We start from the raw sequence: 24,019 nt of genomic DNA, 5'->3' as shown, positions 1-24,019 counted from the left end.
GTCGCGAAGCCACCTTCGATGTCCCATGAACACGGTTTTCGAAGACCCGGGATCTCTATCTAGCTGGCGATACGTTGTGTCATCCATGCACCTGACGCATCCAGAAAATCCGTGGACCACCTGCCCCGCGACATATCCGTAACCGAGATAGTCGTGCACCGTCGTGAGCAGCGCGGCTCTCATAGGGAAATATTCTTTCTCTGCGGCGTCCCACGTATTGGCTGGCGTTTTCCACAGCGTGTCAAGCTCCTCTTTCAGCAGCCCCAGATACAGATTGATGTCGTTCCCTGGTTGTTTCGGTCCTTCAATTAGCATACTCATGTGAATGTACTTCCTCTTCATGCACAACCAGGGGGAAGGTTGTACATCCACACAAACACAGGCCAGGTGCTATGTGTGCTTCTCTGGCTGCCAAACGGATTGACTCCATCGGTGCTCGCGCCCAGCACGATGTTCCTTGGATCGTTCCCAAATTCTGGGTCTTCGAAGTTCAACGCTTGCCACTGGCTCGCATCCTTAGGGTGACTCAGCATCTTGTCTTTTTTATCTATCTCCGGATCATTTGCGTCATCTTCTCGCTTCTTCTCCTCCCTATCCGCGTGCCAACGCAGGAGCTTTGCTACCTTAGGGTCCGCGAAATACCGCTGCAGACGAGGAGTGATCGGAAAGTACCACACCACTTTTCGAGGAGCTTTCTTCCTCTTCTTGTATCGAGTGACGCCGCACACCGGACATATGGTAGACTCCGCGTGCTCGTCCCGATAAATGATGCAATTGTTCATGCACACATGGTATTTCACGTGCGGTAAATCCAGAGGACACACGATTTTCTTCGCCTCCTCCAAACTGGTCGGGCACTTGTTCCCCTTGGGAAGACGTTCGTGCCAGAATGACATGTTCTCGTCGAAGCATGCGTCGGTCATTTTGTGTTTTACCTTCATCTCCAGAGCCATGAGCGTTACTTTCAGGCGGGTATCCTCGGGCCTGCATCCTTCATACAATGGAGTAACCGCGTCTAACTCAAGTTGATCCATCTTGGCTTTCTCTCGGGCGGCAGCTCTTGCGTTATCCGTCTGCTTGAGAAGCAGCTCTTGAATATGAGGGTCCTGCACCCAGCCCATCGATGGTCCAGCGTCGTCTGCTCCGCCGGCATCATCATCTTCATGATCATGCCCGTCGTCTGCTCCGGCATCTTCCTCATCATCATGTCCTGCATCTTCTACATGATGACTGTGTACAGCATCACCGTCGTGATCATCTCCTGGGGATTCTTCGTCTTCTCGCCCGCCCGAGCCGCGGTGGTTGTCTTGCTGCCCTTCCTCATTTCTTGCCCGGCCCCCATGGACGACTTCGTAGTCATCTTCATCACCTTGCCACCGATAGCCATCCATGAAACCACGCAAGAGCAGGTGGTCCCGCACCTGCCCGGATTCCGGGTCCGCAATAAGGCTCTTCAGCTTGCATCTTCGACACGGACATCTTATCTCCGTCTCGTTCTTTTGAAGCATCTCGGCCTTCGCGGACCTCAAAAACCTATTCACGATGCCTTCGGTCATCATGCGGACCATGGTCGCCTGCGGGGTAGAGCAAAACGATATTTTAGAACCAAGAAAAAATTTGGCATGACTTTCCCTAAAAATAGGACCAAAAAGAATGCTTAATGCCAAAATTCTCGCCGAAACGGAAATGAATCAACATTCCGGCAAAATATTGGCAACTATCGCATTTCAAATACCGGTACACCTCCAAACACAAACACATATGCAACACCACAAACATATGCAACACCACGAACATACATAGATCTAGCTAGGCCATAAAAAGTGCATGTGCACATTGTTGTAGGGAGAACAACATAAATATAGCTTCCCCCATTACTTACCTATCAAAACAAGGTAATTTAACCACTTAAATTGAATGAATCTATGGTGGAAATGAGGTGAAAAAGAGGAGGCACCCGAGACAAGGAGGAGGTGGAGAGAATGAAGTGGGGAGAAAGTGAGTGTGGGTAGGAGAGGCTTCCCAAAATATCTTGTTGCTGCCCACTTACTAATGGCGCACCAACTCTAAATGCGCCATTAGTAATCCAGGTTACTAATGGCGCACCATCTGGTGGTGCGCCATTAGTAGTTTTGCAAAAAAAAAAACTTACTAATGGCGCACTGTCCCGCAGTGCGCCATTACTAGTTTGAACTAGTAATGGCGCATGGTGGAACAGTGCGCCATTAGTAGTTTTGCAAAAAAGGGAATAAAAAATATAATAAAAAAAACAACATTAGTGGCGCACTTTCCGACAGGTGCGCCATTACTAGTTACAACTAGTAATGGCGCACTTTGTCTGGATGCGCTATCAGTATGTTTGGACAGGCGCACTAGTTCAAAAAAAATTTGATACTAATGGCGCACCCTGTGCCAGGTGCGCCATTATTAGTTTCAACTCTAATGGCGTATCAGAAGGTGGTGCGCCATTAGTATATACTAATGGCGCACCGCTTGTTAGGTGCGCCATTAGTGTCAATCCCATCTATAGCCCTTTTTCTAGTAGTGACAACCCCAAACTTTTTAAGAAACGATAACTTTGGTTTCTTGCTAAACCATAGTTCATATAGTGTCGTCTCAACGGATTTAGATGGTGCCCTATTTAACGTGAATGCAGCTGTCTCTAATGCATAACCCCAAAACGATAGTGGTAAATCGGCAAGAGACATCATAGATTGCACCATATCTAATAAAGTACGGTTACGATGTTCGGACACACCATTACACTGTGGTGTTCCAGGTGGCGTGAGTAGTGAAACTATTTCACTTTGTTTTAACTGAAGGCCAAAACTCGTAACTCAAATATTTTACCTCTGCGATCATATCGTAGAAACTTTTATTTTCTTGTTACGATGATTCTCCACTTCACTCTGAAATTCTTTGAAATTTTCAAATGTTTCAGACTTGTGTTTCATCAAGTAGACATACCCATATCTGCTCAAATCATCTGTGAAGGTTAGAAAATAATGATACTTGCCACGAGCCTCAACACTCATCGGATCACATACATCAGTATGTATTATTACCAATAAGTTAGTTGCTTGCTCTATTGTTCCGGAGAACGGAGTCTTAGTCATCCCGCCCATGAGGCATGGTTCGCAAGCATCAAGTGATTCATAATCAAGTGATTCAAAAAGCCCATCAGCATGGAGTTTCTTCATGCGCTTTACACCAATATGACCTAAACGGCAGTGCCACAAATAAGTTGCACTTATCATTATTAACTTTGCATCTTTTGGTTTCAATATTATGAATATGTGTATCACTACGATCGAGATCCAATGAACCATTTTCATTGGGTGTGTAACCATATAAGGTTTTATTCGTGTAAACAGAACAACAATTGTTCTCTAACTTAAATGAATAACCGTATTGCAATAAACATGATCAAATCATATTCATGCTCAACGCAAACACCAAATAACACTTATTTAGTTTCAACACTAATCCCGAAAGTATAGGGAGAGTGCGATGATGATCATATGAATCTTGGAACTACTTCCAACACACATCGTCACCTCGACTTTTACTAGTTTCTGTTTATTCTGCGACTCCCGTTTCGAGTTACTACTCTTAGCAACTGAACCAGTATCAAATACTGAGGGGTTGCTATAAACACTAGTAAAGTACACATCAATAACATGTATATCAAATATACTTATGTTCACTTTGCCATCCTTCTTATCCGCCAATTACTTGGGGTAGTTCCGCTTTTAGTGACCAGTCCCTTTGCAGTAGAAGCACTTAGTCTCAGGCTTAGGACTAGACTTGGGCTTCTTCACTTGAGCAGCAACTTGCTTGCCATTCTTCTTGAAGTTCCCCTTCTTCCCTTTACCCTTTTCTTGAAACTAGTGATCTTGTCAACCATCAACACTTGATGTTCTTCTTGATTTCTACCTTCGTTGATTTCAGCATCACGAAGAGCTTGGGAGTTGTTTCCGTTATCCCTTGCATATTATAGTTCATCACGAAGTTCTACTAACTTGGTGATGGTGACTAGAGAATTCTGTCAATCACTATCTTATCTGGAAGATTAACTCCCACTTGATTCAAGCGATTGTAGTACCCAGACAATCTGAGCACATGCTCACTAGTTGAGCGATTCTCCTCCATCTTTTAGCTATAGAACTTGTTGGAGACTTCATATCTCTCAACTCGGGTATTTGCTTGAAATATTAACTTCAATACCTAGAACATCTCATATGGTCCATGACGTTCAAAACGTCTTTGAAGTCCCGATTCTAAGCCGTTAAGCATGGTGCACTAAACTATCAAGTAGTCATCATATTGAGCTAGCCAAACGTTTCATAACTTCTGCATCTGCTCCTGCAATAGGTCTGTCACCTAGCGGTGCATCAAGGACATAATTTTTCTGTGCAACAATGAGGATAAACCTCAGATCACGGATCCAATCCGCATCATTGCTACTAACATCTTTCAACACAATTTTCTCTAGGAACATATCAAAATAAACACAGGGAAGCAACAACGCGAGCTATTGATCTACAATATAATTTGCAAAATACTACCAGGACTAAGTTCATGATAAATTTAAGTTCAATTTAATCATATTACTTAAGAACTCCCACTTAGATAGACATCCCTCTAATCCTCTAAGTGATCACGTGATCCAAATCAACTAAACCATGTCCGATCATCACCTGAGATGGAGTAGTTTCAATGGTGAACATCACTATGTTGATCATATCTACTATATGATTCACGCTCGACCTTTCGGTCTCTGTGTTCCGAGGCCATATCTGTATATGCTTGGCTCGTCAAGTATAACCTGAGTATTCCGCGTGTGCAACTGTTTTGCACCCGTTGTATTTGAACGAAGAGCCTATCACACCCGATCATCACGTGGTGTCTCAGCACGAAAAACTTTCGCAATGGTGCATACTCAGGGAGAACACTTCTTGATAATTAGTGAGAGATCATCTTATAATGCTACCGTCAATCAAAGCAAGATAAGATGCATAAAAGATAAACATCACATGCAATCAATATAAGTGATATGATATGGCCATCATCATCTTGTGCCTGTGATCTCCATCTCCGAAGCACCGTCATGATCACCATCGTCACCGGCGCGACACCTTGATCTCCATCGTAGCATCGTTGTCGTCTCGCCAATCTTATGCTTCCACGACTATCGCTACCGCTTAGTGATAAAGTAAAGCATTACATCGCGATTGCATTGCATACAATAAAGCGACAACCATATGGCTCCTGCCAGTTGCCGATAACTCGGTTACAAAACATGATCATCTCATACAATAAAATTCATAATCATGCCTTGACCATATCACATCACAACATGCCCTGCAAAAACAAGTTAGACGTCCTCTACTTTGTTGTTGCAAGATTTACGTGGCTGTTACGGGCTTAAGTAAGAACCAATCTCACCTACGCATCAAAACCACAACGATAGTTTGTCAATTTGACTCTGTTTTAACCTTCGCAAGGACCGGCCGTAGCCACACTTGGTTCAACTAAAGTTGGAGAGACTGTCGCCCGCAAGCCACCTATGTGCAAAGCACGTCGGGAGAACCGGTCTCGCGTAAGCATACGCGTAATGTCGGTCCGGGTCGTCTCGTCCAACAATGCCGCCGAACCAAAGTATGACATGCTGGTAGGCAGTATGACTTATATCGCCCACAACTCACTTGTGTTCTACTCGTGCATATAACATCAACATAAAAACCTGGCTCGGATGCCACTGTTGGGGAACGTAGTAATTTCAAAAAAATTCCTACGCACACGTAAGATCATGGTGATGCGTAGCAACGAGAGGGGAGAGTGTTGTCTATGTACCCTCGTAGACCGCAACGGAAGCGTTGACGCAACATAGAGGAAGTAGTCGTACGTCTTCCCGATCCGACTGATCCAAGCACCGTTACTCCGGCACCTCCGAGTTCTTAGCACACGTACAGCTCGATGACGCTCCCCGGGCTCCGATCTAGCAAAGCTTCGGGGATGAGTTCTGTCAGCACAACGGCATGGTGACGATGATGATGTTCTACTGACGCAGGGCTTCGCCTAAGCACTACAACGATATGATCGAGGTGGAATATGGTGGCAGGGGCACCGCACACGGCTAAGGAACGATCACGTGGATCAACTTGTGTGTTCTAGGGTGCCCCCTGCCTCTGTATATAAAGGAGCCAAGGGGGAGGGGGCGGCCGGCCATGGAGGGCGCGCCAAGGGAGTCCTACTCCCTCTGGGAGTAGGATCCCCCCCCCCCAATCCTAGTTGGAATAGGATTCCTTGAGGGGGGAAAGAGATAGAGGGGGCCGGCCACCTCTCCTACTGCTAATAGGACTAGGGGAGGGGGGAGGCACGCGGCCCACCTTGGGCTGCCCCTTTCTCCTTTCCACTAAAGCCCACTAAGGCCCATATAGCTCCCGGGGGGTTCCGGTAACCTCCCGGTACTCCGGTAAAATCCCGATTTCACCCGGAACACTTCCGTTATCCAAACATAGGCTTCCAATATATCAATCTTTATGTCTCAACCATTTCGAGACTCCTCGTCATGTCCCCGATCTCATCCGGAACTCCGAACTCCTTCGGTACATCAAAACTCATAAACTCATAATATAACTGTCATCGAAACCTTAAGCGTGCGGACCCTACGGTTCGAGAACAATGTAGACATGACCGAGACACGTCTCCGGTCAATAACCAAGAGCGGGACCTAGATGCCCATATTGGCTCCTACATATTCTACGAAGATCTTTATTGGTTAGACCGCATAACAACATACGTTGTTCCCTTTGTCATCGGTATGTTACTTGCCCGAGATTCGATCGTCGGTATCCAATACCTAGTTCAATATTGTTACCGGCAAGTCTCTTTACTCGTTCCGTAATACATCATCCCGCAACTAACTCATTAGTTGCAATGCTTGCAAGGCTTAAGTGATGTGCATTACCGAGAGGGCCCAGAGATACCTCTCCGACATTCGGAGTGACAAATCCTAATCTCGAAATACGCCAACCCAACATGTACCTTTGGAGACACCTGTAGAGCTCCTTTATAATCACCCAATTACGTTGTGACGTTTGGTAGCACACAAAGTGTTCCTCCGGCAAACGGGAGTTGCATAATCTCATAGTCATAGGAACATGTATAAGTCATGAAGAAAGCAATAGCAACATACTAAACGATCGGGTGCTAAGCTAATGGAATGGGTCATGTCAATCAGATCATTCAACTAATGATGTGATCCCGTTAATCAAATAACAACTCTTTGTTCATGGTTAGGAAACATAACCATCTTTGATTAACGAGCTAGTCAAGTAGAGGCATACTAGTGACACTCTGTTTGTCTACGTATTCACACATGTATTATGTTTCCGGTTAATACAATTCTAGCATGAATAATAAACATTTATCATGATATAAGGAAATAAATAATAACTTTATTATTGCATCTAGGGCATATTTCCATCAAAATATTATGGAGAAAGCTACAGCATACAAGATGAAGTAAAACCTGGAAATCCCTCTACATTTAAAAGTAAGTCCTTTGCTGCTGAATCTACATCTAATTTTATGCTTCTGCAGTTAATATCAAGATTGGTGATGATGAGATAGAAAAAAACCAGATCATTAATGACATTATTAGAGATGAAACTAAAAAATGCCTTTTATTTGCTTCTCAGAATCCTGAGATCTCTGCCTGACAATTTAGATACTGGATTTAATGCTGACAATGGAGTTTTTACTCCTAAAAGAGACATTCCCAACACCAACACCAGGGGGCACTGTTGATGTTGAGGGTGGTTCTGGGAATGCTGTAAGAGGGGGACTTTTTAGTCTGACACATCCATTCAAAATCCCATGATTGGTATCTTTTGGAATATTAGGGGTTTGGGCCAAAAAGGGAAACTACAGTGCCTGTCTGACTTAGTTAACAAGTATAAGCCTGATTTTTTAGGCTTTCAAGAAATTAAGAGAGAGACCTTGTCTGATTCTTTCCTCAATGCCCTAGCTGGCTCTACTGCTTATGAATGGCATATGCTACCTGCAGTAGGCTCTGCTAGGGGTATCCTTGTGGGTACTAAATCTAATCTTTTTGAGGTCCTTAGTGTTTGTAATAAAAAAATATTGTATTATCATTACCTTAAAAAACAAAACTGATGGTTTCTGCTGGCATTTGATTGTGGTTTATGGCACAGCTTATGTTGTAGACAAAATTGACTTTATTGCTAAACTACATGAAAGTATGGATGACTTGTGATATCTTGTTCTGTTTGGGGGTGACTTCAATCTGATTAGAGAGGCTAAAGATAAATCTTCAGGCAATATTAACACTTCTTGGACGTTCTTGTTCAATGACTGGATAAATAAATGGGGCCTTATGGAGTATAAGCTGTCTAACAGGGTTTATACCTGGAGTAATAATCAGGACAACCCAATCTTTGCCACTATTAACAGAGTTTTCTCTGCTACTAGCTGGGATAGTCACTCCCCCCTTACCACTTTGTGTGCGCTACCTAGAGTGGGAAGTGACCATGCCCCAATTCTCCATGACTCCGGGGTGGGTACTTCTAACCCATCCAGACCATTTAAATTTGAGAAGTGGTGGCTGGAACAACCAGATTTTCGAGCCTTGGTGGAAAGGATTTGGGCCACACCTTCACCATGCACAACTGCTATTGGGACTTGGCAGTTCAAAACCAAGCTATTTAGGAAATTGTTAAAGGATGGAGTATAAACCTAGAAGCATCCATGAAGAAAAGGAAAAAAGACCTACTACAGGAATTTGATATCCTTGATGTCTTTGTTGAACAAAACAGAACCAATGCTGGGGATGTCCTCAGAATGAAACAAATCAAGGGAGAGCTTGAAGAGATTTGGAGAAAAGAGGAAACTGCCATGTGGCAGAGATCTAGAGATAGGAAGATCAAAGAGGGAGATAGAAACACAGCATATTTTCATGTTGTTGCTAACCAACACAGAAGGAAAACCAGCTATCTATCCTGGCAGGGCCAGATGGCCCTGTATACTCCACTAAGCACATGTTGGATGTTGCTACTGACTTTTATAAAAACCTTTTTGGTTATGAACCCAGACCCAATATCCATCTAGATGACCAGTTTTGGTGTGAGGAAGAACCGGTGACAGAAGCAGAGAATGCTTCCCTGGAAAAGCCCTTTTCAGAAGAGGAAATTAAAGAAGCCATCATGTGCTCATATGCTAATGGGGCCCCTGGCCCTGATCGTCTATCATTTCTTTTTTATCAACACTTTTGGGAGGTTATCAAAAATGATTTTATGGCACTGGTGAGAGATTTTGAAAATGGGACCTTGGACATGATCATGCTTTCATGGTGTTTCCAGATGGACATGAGGGAGCAGATGGCATACATTGGAGTGTCACTGAAGAGGCTATGGGAAATAGTGAACAACCTGAGCTTCGTTGAAGTCCAAGAGTTAGAGATCTCCATGATGAAGAGTTTGAGTCAGACGAAGAGGAACTAGAGAATGCATGAGCAGAAGGGAGGACATAAAGCACAAGGATGATGAAGATGGAGTGGTGATTGGGTGCACTTATGTGGGTGATGAATCATCCATGAAGTCATGAACTACTGCTTGAGCAGCTACTGCTTGGGCAAGGGTTGTTGTTTGGCTGCTGTTGTTGTAGCTACGTGAGCTGCTGCTTGGTTGCTACCATTTGGCCCCTTTATCTTATACAATCATTCTAAGAAAATGTTATGCATTTATCCTTGCTGTGTGAACCACTAAACCTTATTCTTATGTGTTATTTCGCTATTTGTTATGGTGTGTGAACCACTGAACCACAACCTTATATGATATTTCGGATTTTCAGTTATCTATGTGCTATGTTTCCTTTTTTGTGCATATTATTAAAAAAACAGCCGAATTCTGGCCAATTTTTTTTAAAAAAAATGCCTATTTCGGGTTAAGCTGCGCTTAAGAGGCCATTGCTCTAAGTTGTGGCCTTTCGCTCGGCTCACGCTTACCGTTTTTTGAAAATTGGGCAAGTACATGGGATTAACGATTTTTCATTGAGAAATATCCGATTTTGTTTTCATAGTTTATTGCACAAAGATCTTCTATCTGACTTTTAGGAAAGTGATCTCACATATATGATGTGATTTTTGAAACCTGAATTACCTAGTATTTATGCGATTGAATTGAATCGACATATGGCAAAACAGAGCAACGAGGATCGGGTGAGTCGATTCAGTTTTTTTGTGGAAGGGTGAAAAACCAGCATGGAGGGGTGGTGGTGGGAGGTGGAGGCGAACATATGCACATATTTTGGACTTGGCTATAGGGTACCGAAAGGTCAACCTGAAACTACTGTAGTAGAGTGTTGCTCGTGAGCTAGCTTAATTTAGTTTTTGTAATAAACCCTCTAGCGTTTGGGATGGTGCCCTTAGTTTCCTCGCTAAATTAGTAGATGATGAAAACATTTATATCGCTAAATTAGTAGATGATGAAAACATTTATATCTATATATTGCTCTAGCACTTGGGATGCTGCCCCTAGTTTCCTCGGTAAACTAGTATAATAAAGCTAGCCTTCCTAAAGGGAGAACACTTTGTTAGTACAAAAAAACTTTTAGGATTTTTTTATGATAAAAAAACTTTTAGATAGAACCCACAACTTGCTAAAGGGTCTGACACAACAGAACTGTGCTAATCATGCCGGGCACGACATAGCCCACCAAGGCCCGATTAGTGAATGGGTCATGTTGTGTTGGCATGCGTGTTGCGCCCTCAGGCCCAAGCACAACCCCTTTGCTAATCGGGCCAGCCCGTCAGCACGCCAGGCATGTAGGCCCACGTGTTTATTGGCCTGTCGGGACTATTTTTTGAGCCATTGTTAGCCTATTGGGTTGCAGTTGGATTTATAGGCGAAAGCTAAATTAAACCCTGAAGTCTCAATCCCTGAAATCAGCACACCAAACTCTCTAATCCTTGTCTATTGCGAACCTTGAAGGGACTTAGCCAGTATTTGCTGAATTGGGACGGCCCATTAGCGTAGTCACTCGCGCTCGCGCACTACTCTGGTTTTTCTTTGTTTTTTTCGTTCTCTTTTCTTTTACATAGTTCAACATTTTTAAATTTGTATACACTTATTTCAAACACATGCCACGTATAATCTGTTAAGGGTACGACACATTTTTTGCAACACACAAACATTTTTTTACATTGTACACACATTTTTTGAAACTCGTGAAGATTCTTGAAATGTTAAAAAAAATTGAATGTACCAAACATTTTTTTGAATCACACCAATATTACTATTCATTGTATAAACATTTTTTTGAATTGGTCCATACATTTTTAAAACTTGTGATATTTTTTAGGCGTCACAAAATATTTTCAGGTTTCAGAAAATGTTTATGTTTCAAAAAGTGATCGCACTTTAAAATTTTGTGAAGGCGTCAGAAATGTTTTATGTTTCAAAAAATGTTCGCACTTTAAATATTTTGTTCAGGTTTCAAAAAGTGCTTGCCTTTTCAGAGTTGTTGGTTTTTTCACCCGCAAAAAAGAGAGTTGTTGGTTTTTAAAAGTATTCGAAATTTTAAAAAAATGCTCGCACTTTATAAAATGCTCGAAGATTTTAGAGAAAAATACGTTCTCAATACTTGTTTGCTCCTAAAAAATGTTTACAAAGTTCGACGCTTTGCTTTCTGATTAAATATTTCAAGCCTCTGATTATGTCAGTCATAGTCGTTTGCTGTACTAGATAGCGGAATGGGGTCAACCCTGCCAGGTCCCAAGTTTGACTCCAAAGTAGTTGTTTCAATTTTTGAATTATTATTATGCTGCGCATTAAGAAAAAGAAAGGACGAATTTTTACGTCGCATATTACGAAAAAAAACTCGCTTCATGTCTGGTGGGCCGGCCCGGTCCAGTCCGCAGCCGATAATACGAAATATTTTTTATTTACGAAATAGTTTAAGAAATTACAAAAACATTATTTAATAAATTTGACACAATTTTGAACATCCGAACACTTTACATAGCATGTGAAGAACTGTTGGAACTCCGATTTTTTTTTTGAAAAATGTGACTTTTTTAATCACTTACAATTTTGAAAAATGCAAATAGAATTTCAAAATTCCAAACATAGTTCGAATCCAAAGCAGTTGTTTCTGGTTTCGAATTATTATTATGTTGCGCATTAAGAAAAAGAAAGGACAAATTTTTACATCGCATATTAAGAAAAAAAACTCACTTCATGTCTGGTGGGCCGGCCCGGTCCAGTCCGCAGCCGAAAATCCGAAATATTTTTTGTTTACGAAACAATTTAATAAATTACAAAAACATTATTTAAAAGACGTGACACAATTTTTAACATTCAAAACACTTTTCATAGCATGTGGAGAACTGTTGACTCCGAACAATTTTTGACAAATGTGATTTTTTTAATCTCTTACAATTTTAAAAAATGCGAATATAATTTCAAAATTCCAAACATTTTTTTAAAAGGAATTCAATTTGTGCCAAAAATAGAATATATGAACATTTTTTAACTACTGGACAATTTCAGGAATGCGTGAACATTTTTAAGTCTTCACGAATTCTTGTTGTGTTAAAGTGGGCCGGCCCAAATTCTTGTCCATGAGAGAGTAGCGGGTTATCACGGTCGGGATTGTAGTATTCCCAGTGTACCAGACAGGTCTAGGGTCCAAAATAGACCAGGATTACAAGTTCAGAGTGCCAATTTCCGAAATTCAAAGCTCAAGGTTTGACTTAGCTTTTGTCTACAACTTCAAGGTTTGTTTTGGACTTTTTCTCTTTTATGCCATATATATAAATTTAAAACAAAATGTTAAACGGGCCATGTCGTGTCGGCCGATGTTCCCTGGCGTGCCCCGTGCCGGGGCATGGCCCGTTCAGCTCGTGCCGTGCCTGTGTGCTAACGGGCTGGACCAGCTGGCACGGCCCAGATGGCCACGTCAAAATAAGGCTGAAGCCGGTTCTGGTTGAACCGTTGAAGAGCCCAACCTGCCTCGTTCTGCTCCGACTCTCCCCCAATCCCCACCCAAAACCCTCGCTTCCGCCGTCCATGGCGCGGCTGATCGACGACGTCACCGCCGAGATCCTCCTCCGCCTCCCGCCGGACGATCCGGAGCACCTCTTCCGCGCGGCCCTCGTCTGCAAGCCGTGGCTCCGCATTCTCTGCGACCCGGGCTTCCTCCGCCGCTACCGCGCCTTCCACGGCGCCCCTCCCCTCCTCGGCCTCCTCCACAGGCTCAGGGTGATCGACGGGGACGCGCCCGCCCGCTTCGCCGCCACCACGTCGGTGCCGGATTTCCCCCACCCGAGCTCCGACTGCCGCCGCACGCGCGCCCTCGACTGCCGCCACGGCCGCGTCCTCGTCCGCATGCTGGAGCACGAGGACATGGACTACCTCGTCTGGGACCCTATCACGGGCGACCGCCACGCCGTCCCCGCCCCGGACATCGAGTGGCTCATCGAGTCCGCGGCAGTGCTCTGCGCCGCCGAGGGCTGCGACCACCTCGACTGCCACGGCGGCCCCTTCCGCGTGCTCTTCGCCGCCACCCACGACTACGAGGACACCATATGCGCGAGCGTCTACTCGTCGGAGACGGGGGCATGGACCGAGCCGGTGTGTCTCGACAACAGTTGTGAAACCTTTGCAAAGCACATGCGAGAGGGAGAAGCATATAGACGCTGCTACACACCCTATCTCCACCCTAAGCGAGGCACCCTTGTCGGAGATGCAGTCTACTTCACAGTTCGGCTGGGTAATGCAATCGTCAAGTATGACTTGGGCAGGAACAGCTTATCCATGATTGACCCGCCGCCGCACACCATGTATTACATTGCCCTCATGGCGATGGAGGAGAACAGTTCACTTGGCTTTGCCTACATTAAGGATTCCAGCCTCTATATGTGGTCAATGGATATGGAAGGACCTGCGGAATGGGTGCAATACAGGGTCATCGAACTGGAGAAAACGGTGCCTGTTGCCAAACAAGATGAGAAACCATTTGTTGTTGGGTCTGCAGAGGGTGTGGGTGTCATCTTCGTATGCACAGGTGCTGGCTTATTTATGATCAAGCTCAGCTCTGGGCAGCTTAAGAAGGTTGATGAGCCTGGGGTCTACTTTAGCGTCCTACCCTACATGAGCTTCTACCCTCCAGGTATGATACTGGCTCTTGCTTATCTGTTGTCATGCATTTTCTTTACAGTTTCTGGATGCTTGCTTAGTTCGTTGGTTCTGATTCATTAAACAGAATGTAGTTTTGTGTTTCATGTTTTAGTTAAGGGTCATGACGTGGATCTATTGTATTGCTAAATGTGCACGCAAACTTGGTGATCTTATATTATTCTGTAACCTTGCTTCAGATTTTCTTTTTGTTAAATAGGACACTTCTCTTTTCTAGCATATGGCTGTAGCTCGCGTATCAGGCTCTTGTAACCTTCATAATTAGTACTAGTACATACCCCTCACCAAAGTGGAATGCTGAGCTGAACTTTTGGTTATTATTTTTGTGCACGGTGTCTTTTTAGATCATGGCAGAATGTTATCCGAATATGGCTATTCCTAACCTTTTGCGCGCACAACTCCAATCTTCACCACATGTCGCCATGCTGCCATGCACATCACATCAACAGGTACACATCACATCAGCAGTGCATGCCCACTCTCTCTCTTCTCCGCTCTCTCTCCCAAACAAATCCACCCCTTTTATTTCAACTTTCCTAATTTGAATCATTTATATCTTTTAAATCAATATTTTGATTTCAGGAATTTTTATATATTTGAACTCCTGACAAAAGGACCTTTAGAACAAGACCAATATTCGATATATTTCGTTTTTTGAAATAATTTTATTATTCTTTTCTCAATCTTTTGATCTGCATCTGGCTTCTGTGTGATAGTGGCATCTATGTGATGGATTTTCCATCCAGCATACCTATGAAGATGGATTGATCTTATTTTGTTTCCTCTCCATACACAGGAAAGCGGAAGAACATAATCAAAAATTCCAAAGGACTTTATAAAAAGTATGAAGAACTTTCTAAGAAACGAAGAAATTTTTAACAGGACTTTGCTAACATGGTGTCCGAACTTTGCCATAAAAATCGGAAGAACTTTTGAGAACACTTTGCCCTGACTAATTGTTTCTTTGGATTTTGTAAAGTTCTTTGGAATTTCTAGTAGAGTTCGCCACAGCCATCTAAAAATTCCTTTGGTATATAATCCAGTAATTAACTTCATTAGTTTTTTCTGAGAACAATTACATTATTTTTTAGTACATAATAAATAATAAACCACAATTAGTTAAAACATGTTGATTAACCTTGTATTTAAATGGTGCATTAGGGTAGACGAGAGAGTGGTCCCACGTGAGGTCTAATCAATTGAAATGCGGCTGAACTATACACAGTGGCGCATGCATGGCTGACACATGTGGGCCATATTGATTTGACAATTTATCCTGATATTGTAAGTTACTGTCTGGATAATGCTTGACTCGGCCAATTAGAACTAAACTAAGAGTGTAATCTCTGCTGTTTCTCTTTCCTGAAATCTGAAGTTCAGTGTCGATCTCATCTTCAGAAGGACTAATTGGCATTTTTGGACAGGGATCCAAGATATAGTTTAATCTCATCATAAAATGATTGCCATCTGTAAATCATCTGAAGAACATATTTTAGTTTAGCAAGCATGTAACTCAGATGTTTTACGCGCATACCGCAAACATGGAAAAATGATGTCAAGTACTCAACATTATGCTATCCTAAAATAAAAGGCATCTCTTGTTTCATTGGTGAATCTGGACTCATGTGCTATTTACGCGGACCACTTTATGGGAAGTAAGCCAATTGCATATTACCCCCAGAATGAAGTTTCTCCATTCGTTAGAGCCGTTGATTGGTCAAGTAGATGATGAAACATGAACTTGCTGCTAGGCTAAATTGGAGACTACCAAACAATCAAATAAGACTTGTTGATATAATATTGTCCTGTTTCCTGGCTTTAGATTTTCTTCAAAAACTGTATGTTAATTTTTGGCATAGCTAAAGGTCATATCTGAAATCCATCCATGGAATCTTCTTTTGAACTAAGAAAAGGTACATGGCAAAACAAATTATAAATTCTTAAGTTGGTCATGAGTTTTGTGCTTGGTATCTTTACAGATCGTGGCAGAATGTTGTCAATCGCTGGCGAGGACAAACTGATCTCTTAAGTGTGGCGTGCGCATTAGTGTTACATTGCATAGTGGACAAAATCCATCATCTGAAGTCTGCCGATGTTGCCTTTTCGAAGATACAACTATCAAGCTGGTCGTCGAGCAGTTTAAGCATGGAGGTTGCAAGTCCATTGTGGTTGTTCTTGTTCAATTCATCCTGATCATGTGGCCAGAAAAGGTTATTTCAGTTTAGTATACTACCATCAAGCTGGTCATATTTCGTTGAGCAGTTTAAACAGGGCGGTTGCAAGTCAATTGTGGTTGTTCTTGTTCAATTCATCCTGATCATGTGGCCAGAAAATATTATTCAGTTTAGTATGTTTGCCTCTTATCTGTTGAGTAGCTTAAGTATGAATGGTCCAAGAATGGGAGTGTTATGCTGTCGTAAGAAGCAGCTATGTGACTTGTGGGTAAAAAAGGAGGCAAATGTTGACCTGGAAGTCATGTTTCTTCCCCTTTTTGCTGTTATACGAAGCTGAGTTGCCTAATCATTGCTTCCTTTACCTTCCGTTTTTGACGCAGAGAAATATAGAATGTCGTTTTTGTTTTTGATGAAAAGGACCAGGGCGGGGCCCTGTTCTTCTACAAAATGTTGTCTGTTGGCGTGGTTTGTGTACATTCTATGTTCTTCGATTTTGGTCATTATAGATGTTTAATAATTTTTGAACTGAACGCATGATTAAAATGATAAGACTGTAGCCAGAAACTTAAGAATGCTAACAATAGGAATTGGCGGTGTGCTGCTACAGATTAATTGGTCTCCTTTTGTTGTTCTTTCTATATAATGTTGCATCTGTCCAATAATGCAGAGTTGATTCAATTTTTTGCTTTTGGCGCAATTTCTGCAATGTTGAAGCTATACTGTCTGAATCAAACAAAAACTGTGAGATTAGTTTAAAAGTTTTTCCCATGAATGGAGATTAGATCAGTCTGGCTGATTGCATTGGTTGCTCTGCAGGTAGCTAGAGTTCGGTTTTCGTTGTGTGAGATGCAGAAATGGATTATTTGCTGTAGGTTGTTCCATTCTATATACATCACGCCCTGGTCAAATGTGGTGTGAACTTGTAGCAAATGTGGTGTGAACTTGTGTAGTCTGCTATCAGCTGTGAACTGCAGTCGGCTATCTGATTTGTGTAGGCAATATTCCAACTGGCAGGAAGGGAAATGAACTTGCTCGGGCGCTGGCCCTGTCACTTACTCTTGCACTTCATTTGCTTGCATTGATGTATGTACCCCGGCCCTGTGCTTCAGTGTATAGTGTGTCGCCCCTTTCGACCTGGGAATGGAATGGATCTTTTTGTTTATGATGCCCGTTCCGGAGCCGAGTCAGTCCCATTTAGATAACAAATCTCACGTGATTTTGCCCGCCCGTTCTACTTGCTTAAAAAAGAGGCTACCTGGTGAAAAGCCTCGCAAATTAATTGTTTCTCGGAAACCTAGCCACTGGGGTCATGTTGCTGCCCCTCATCGGGCTCGTCATTTGAATGTCGTCTCTCTAGGTGAATACTCCCTCTGTCAGAAAAAGCTTGTCCCTCAAATGAATGTATCTAGCACCAAGGTAAAGCTAGATACATCCATTTCAAAAACAAGCTTGGGACAGGCTTTTTCGGGCGGAGGGAGTACTCAAGTTTTTGCTTTTTGCTGGAGACCTGGAGCGAGTGTTAGCGGTGTGCTTGTTGTTTGGTCTCCCATCGGATGGTAGCGAGAAACCAGAGCAACGGCTCCAAAAATTGTCTTCATGTTCGGGGTGTAGCTTCGGTAAGCCACCTTTTTTGCATGTTTACTTGGCGGCAAAAAAACTAATAGTGAACTGACTATATCTGAACCGTTTTAAGAGTGGCTGGTTTCGAAGGTGGGAGATCAGACTCAAATGCATCTGGCGAACTTCTGCCATTATATACAAGGATTAGTATGTATATATATCGACTGTTCAAGAACTCTTTCTCTAAAATGAGGCAAAACCTTTGCTTTTTCAATAAATCGGAAAAAGACGGTTGGCAGTTAATAATAATAAGAAATGTGTAGCATATTTCAATTGTTATGACAAGATAAGGGTGAGAACTTGTATACAAGATTAAGCATTTCAGTGACTACCCTTTATCTTATTGCATGAAAGAAGATGTACTACCGCTTTATCCATCACAAAAGGATTAGCCAAACTGAAAGGCTTGATGAAACTTTCTGTCAGCCACATATTGAGATATGTTGGTACGCTTCAATAAGTGACGACAATTATGACGGAAATGCAAGCCATCATCACCGTCTGGACCCACATAAACAGCCACATTAATACCGTCTAGACTCACATGTAAGAAGCCATGTCAGCATTTTCTGGGCCCATATGTCAGAATCGTTGACCAGTCAAAATTGACGCACCAATTGTTAGTGATGGTACCTCGTCACCGAAAATAATGATATTATGTGGCAAATCGGTTGTTCAAATGGTGACAGTCCTGACCGTCAAGAAAAATAGACTCTAGTGAAAAAACCTGAACGAACCATGTGACAGATCTTAGGTCATGGAAAAAGTGGTACCATAAGTATTTTATTTTTTTGTGACAATGATTCAGTGATGGACCACGGCCAGAAACCATCACTAGTGCATTTTTCTTCCGAAGATCAATTTTACGTGACACAAGTGGCTCATCACAAAAAACCTTGATTTTGTAGTGAGAATTCATCTTCATCTGTGCTCTATTCCAGCCACACAGCTGAGACTTCCTGATCAAGATAATATCCACTATGACCCATTAGTTAATATTTTGCGCAAAGTAGACAAGTGCATAAACTTTGCCGGTCCCTCGACCAGACACCAAGCTTGTTTGGCCAACAAGGTCTGCTTAAAACATTGCATTATCCACTCTCCCAGGCCATGAGATTTGGGGAGGATCTCCCAGGCCAACAATCCATCTTCCTTTTTCCATTATCCACTCTCTACCAGAATTCGATGGAAATTCCCTGCGGATTGGTGCTATTCTGCCACCACGGCGTAGATAATGCAATTCGCAAGATTGATAAAGTCGGACATGCCAAGGATGGTCTGAAAAATATGGCTCCACCAAAAATTAGATTTTTCCCATGGCTCATCCTGCAAGATCATGTGTGAACCAGAAAGAAACGGGGCGCACCTAATCTTCAAATGCCGCTACGCTGCTAGGATTTGGGATGCGATCAATGCATGGCTGGGGATGCAATTCAGGTCAATTCCTGGTCCGTTCTTTCATTCGTGGCAACGTGATCGAACAAACATGGTGAGATGGTAGGAGTCAACAGGAAGGCCTATAATTCTTTGAAGATGTTAGTCCGTTGAGCACTTTGAAATGAAAGGAACGCGAATGTGTTTCGCAAAAAGGCCTCCTTACCCTCACATGTTATTGCGTCGATCAAGGCGGAGGCGATGCTCTAGGTGCTTGCAGGGGCAAAATTTTTGAGTAACATTTTACCGGGAGAGTGATCCCTTTGTGTTTTTTGTTTGACCTTTGTGGTCATGTAACAAACAGACTTTGCTCTTCACTTCTTATTAAGTGAGACGAGACAAATCTTTTGCCTCCGTTTCAAAAAGAAATATCTTTGTCAGAATCGTCATGTCAAATTCTTGAGCTCGTCACAAATAAATGCGGGCAGCCTAAACACACTTAAAACATTGGTTGGAATGGCCAGTACCACCGACTCAATTAACATCTCTTTTGCCTTGGAAGAGGAATACTTCTCTCCGCGGACAATTAGTCTCTTTCTAATTATTTTTTGTAGTGATTGGATTTTACCTTCGTGCATTGCCCCCCAGGTTCAGAGACTCCACGAGAGAGCTCCAAAATTTCTTTTTTTTTTCAACAAACATGCCACAGAAAAACAAGAATGGAACACTTTCACGGATTCACATGTTGTCCAGACAAGGATGCACATATGTGTTCAAAACATTCTTTATAATATTGGTTTGTTCCGCATTAGCATAGAAAAACAACAAGGAGTTATCAGCGAAGACCAGGTGAAAGATACCCGATGTCCGCCGACAAATTTTAAAAGGTACTAGCCCCCATCAGTCACTTCCTTTTCATCAGAGGAGAGAGTGCATCAACAACAGATAATAATAATAATAATAATAATAATAATAATAATAATAATAATAACAATAATAATAATAATGGGGACAATGAACCACTTCGTGGGAGGCCTCGAGCAGGCGAAAATTCTTTCAATAATTTCTTGTTCAATTTCACAGAGTACTTGATATACGTCACACACTCCATAATCCAATAGATCAACCCAACTCAAAAGCCCCATTTAACAAGGCCTTCTTGGCAATGATATACTCTTTCCGTCCGAAATTAGTTGACGCTTAAATGGATATATATAGCACTGAAACGGATGAAATGATTTTTATTGATCAAAGAAAGATGGTACAAAGGGTCTAAATTGTAGTATGAAAAAACACGGCCAACCAGGAGCCTCGGTATAAACAAAGTTACATCAAGTTCGACCCAACTTGTAGTTTCTTGATCACGCATTCACATCGGTGTATTCTTACAAGCCTCTAGTGAAAAACCTGCAGCAGAGATGTTTGACAAAGTCGCAATCGCATGACCCTCACATCCCAATGGCAGAATTAAAAGACTGTTTGCTGAATATACAACAATACCAGGGGACAAATTGCTTGAAAGAAAGGATGCCGAAATAATGATTCATTGATGAGCCGGGTATAAATAAAGAGTTCAAAAGCACGGAAAGAGAGAGGAGAGGTGCGACCAAAACTCAAAAACATCATCGCTATCACAAACAAAAATATGTATCAATGTTGTTTGTGTGCATTCCAGAAAATAAATTTGTAGCAGTGGAATTTTATAAAGACATACTATGTGTATAAAAAATCTAGATCTATTGATATTGCGAGTTATTTTAAAAAGCGGTATGTGCAAAAAGAGTTTTTTGGTGGAATAAAGCCACATGTACTTCATTTCTTAACCATACAACAACATCATATTCACTGCAACGACGGTGGTGGAACATGGTTTATATGTTTTAGAAGGCCACACTAGTACACACAACATTTTGAACTTGCACGTTTGAAGGAAACTCCCAATAACTTGAAGAAAACATATTTTTAGAAGGTTATTATGAAAAAATAAGTAGGTTGACCCGGTACATCCCTACGTATCTTTTTTTAAACACAGTACAGACTGAAAGCGTATCACCGGAATTTCTGAAATAAATCCAAAATAAATGCGAGCATCAGGATTTGAACCCTGCTGGGTTGGAGAAACCACTGTTCACCTATCCATCTCAATCAGAGATTGGTTCGCCATCCCTACGTATCACTACCTTCAAAACCTTGTTCTGGGCTTCCCTTTCTTTTGGGCTCTTCTTCTTCTTCATTGTCTCGTTGGAGAGCCTGCAGATCGCGCATCGGTGAGGAGATGAGCAGCCCCCGCAGCCGCCCTAGGTCGTCGGCGGCGGCGCCGCTGGACGACGAAGACCTCCTCTCCGAGATCCTCCTCCGCCTCCCCCCGCTGCCCTCATCCCTCCCCCGCGCGTCCCTCGCCTGTAAGCTCTGGCGACGCATCGTATCCGACCCCCGATTTCTCCGCCGCTTCCGCGAGCACCACCGCCGCAACCCTCCCCTCCTCGGCTGCTTCGTCCAAACTCTCTACACCGTCCATTTCGAACCTACGCTGGAGGCCCCCAATCGCGTCCCGCAAACCCGCTTCCCCTTTCCCATCGACACCGGCGGCACCGTCATGATCCTCGGATGCCGCCATGGCCTCATGCTCATCTTCCTTTGGACGCGGAACCAGCTCCTGGTATGGGACCCCCTCACGGGTGACCAGCACCGCCTAGACATTCCCCCAGGGTTCGACAAGGAGGAAACCGTGATTAACGGAGCGGTGCTTCGTGCTCCCGAAGAAGCCAACCACTTCCAGGTTGTCTTGGTTGGCAACAGCGACATAAAACTTACACAGGCTGTCGCCTCGGTGTACTCGTCGGAGACTGGTCTATGGAGTAATCTGGTGTGGACACTGCTTCCGGCCGACGATCCTCATGTACCCACCATGGTTTACCATGACATGTGCTCTGTGATGGTTGGGAATTCCCTTTACTGGTTGCTTTCTGGGAATTGGTTTGGAATACTTGAATTTAATTTGGATAGGCAGAGCCTAAGTGTGATAAATGTGCCAGTGGAAATCATCGATGTCGGCAGTTGCTTGCTCACGGTTATGCAGGCTGAGGGTGGTGGCCTTGGTTTCCTCTTCATTTCGGAGAACTGCATCCAGTTATGGAAGAAGAAGATGGTGTAGCTTCATGGGTGCTGGGAAGAACTGTTGCACTAGACAAGCTACTTTCCATGAATTCAGAGGAGGCAAGGATACTTGGGTTTGCCGAGGACAACAATGTGGTGTTACTGTGGGCATTTATCGGCGACATTTTCATGCTTCAGTTTAAATCATCGCAGTTAAAGAAACTTTTCGAATCCCACCACAGTTTCTCCTGGCGTCGCTATTATCCATTCGAAGGTGTCTATACTGCAGGTAAAGAGAAACCAAGTTATTTGATATTCTCGTGTTGTTATTGTTGAGTTATGTGCTTCGAGTCAGAGGTAGCAAACACTTTATCCGTTTATTCTTTAGATATTCAGAGTAAAACAACGAACAGAATGACTGGCAGAAATAATATATTTGAGGCGGATTGGCAAATTCTGTATATAATTAGCGAACTATTTTTTATTGTTGAGGGCCTATTGCCATATTCAAGAATTTCATTATCAGATACAGCTGAATTGTTTTCTGGAATTATGTAGTAGTGTGCATAAATCTAGTTAGTGCCCCCTTGTATGCATTTAACTGTTCGTTGGAATCTCGTTGGTTCCTGGACTTCCTATTCTTGTAGACATGGGCATTGGGGGTGGACACGATGGAGTTAAACTCTTGCACAATACATAATATGATTTTTCCGGATAGGCATACTATCATGATGTATTGACTGAGCAGGTAACTATCTGTTAGTAGTAGCCGAATGGAATATTTTTTCTTTCCTGTCCTTCCAGGGTATTTTTTTTGTTTTTTACTTTTGCTGGTTGCTACATTGAATTGAGTTTTTCCTGTGTGTATGTCAAGTTTCAAGTTTGAGGATGATTTATTTGTTTTTCCATCAATGCAAATATTTGATAACTAACAATGTCCTAGTATTTGGCTTTAAACTTTATTTGATTAATATGGGCTTGCAATTTCTTTCACATTATTGCTCATTCAGGATCGTTATAATACCTTAAGATCGCTTGCAGTTGTTATTGTATAATTATGTTAATCTTAAGCGGTTTGGTTATATATTTTCTCAGCATGGCTCTTTATTTGTTAGTTTAACTCAGATAACATCCAATATAGTTTTTTCTGATCCAAACTACGATTTCTTTGTGCTCTGCTGGGTTAGCATTCGGCCATTCCCTGCGTACTGGCACTCTGTTCGAATGTTGGTTTTGTTTTCGATGAAAACGGTACTGGGGCAGGGCCCTGTTTTTCTAAAAGCATGTGGTTTCTGTGCAGTCTACTTTCTTCAATTTCGATCAATATGGATGTTTAATATTTGTTGTACTGAACACCTGAAAAAAATGACAAGACCAGATGCAGCGAAAAACTTGAGAATATGCTAACAGTAGGAAATGAAGGTGTGCTGCTACAAATTAATTGATCTCCTATATAATGCTGGTTTTGTCCAGTAATGCTGACTTAATTCAGTTTTGAGCTTCTGGCGCAATTTCCAGTGTTTGAGTCAAACA

At 42.6% G+C, this 24,019-nt stretch overlaps 1 protein-coding gene across 1 annotated transcript; it reads left to right on the top strand.

The window, feature by feature from the left end:
- The first annotated feature begins 13,061 nt into the window (after positions 1-13,061).
- Positions 13,062-16,667, top strand: LOC123130152 (uncharacterized). Its single transcript, XM_044550102.1, has 2 exons — positions 13,062-14,196; positions 16,202-16,667. The coding sequence occupies exons 1-2, from the start codon at positions 13,095-13,097 to the stop codon at positions 16,249-16,251; spliced, it is 1,152 nt and encodes a 383-aa protein (XP_044406037.1). The 5' UTR covers positions 13,062-13,094; the 3' UTR covers positions 16,252-16,667.
- Positions 16,668-24,019: the final 7,352 nt, after the last annotated feature.

Source organism: Triticum aestivum, chromosome 6A (genome assembly GCF_018294505.1).
Source record: "Triticum aestivum cultivar Chinese Spring chromosome 6A, IWGSC CS RefSeq v2.1, whole genome shotgun sequence".
Lineage (NCBI taxonomy): Eukaryota > Viridiplantae > Streptophyta > Magnoliopsida > Poales > Poaceae > Triticum > Triticum aestivum.
Note: the sequence above shows the minus strand (reverse complement) of the source record. Positions and strands in the feature narration are given on the sequence as shown.

Excerpts from the sequence above, each read along its gene's own strand:
- LOC123130152 (XM_044550102.1), top strand. The coding sequence starts at position 13,095 with ATGGCGCGGCTGATCGACGACGTCACCGCCGAGATCCTCCTCCGCCTC. Across the intron at positions 14,197-16,201 it reads CATGAGCTTCTACCCTCCAG|ATCGTGGCAGAATGTTGTCA; the intron begins GTATGATACTGG and ends GTATCTTTACAG.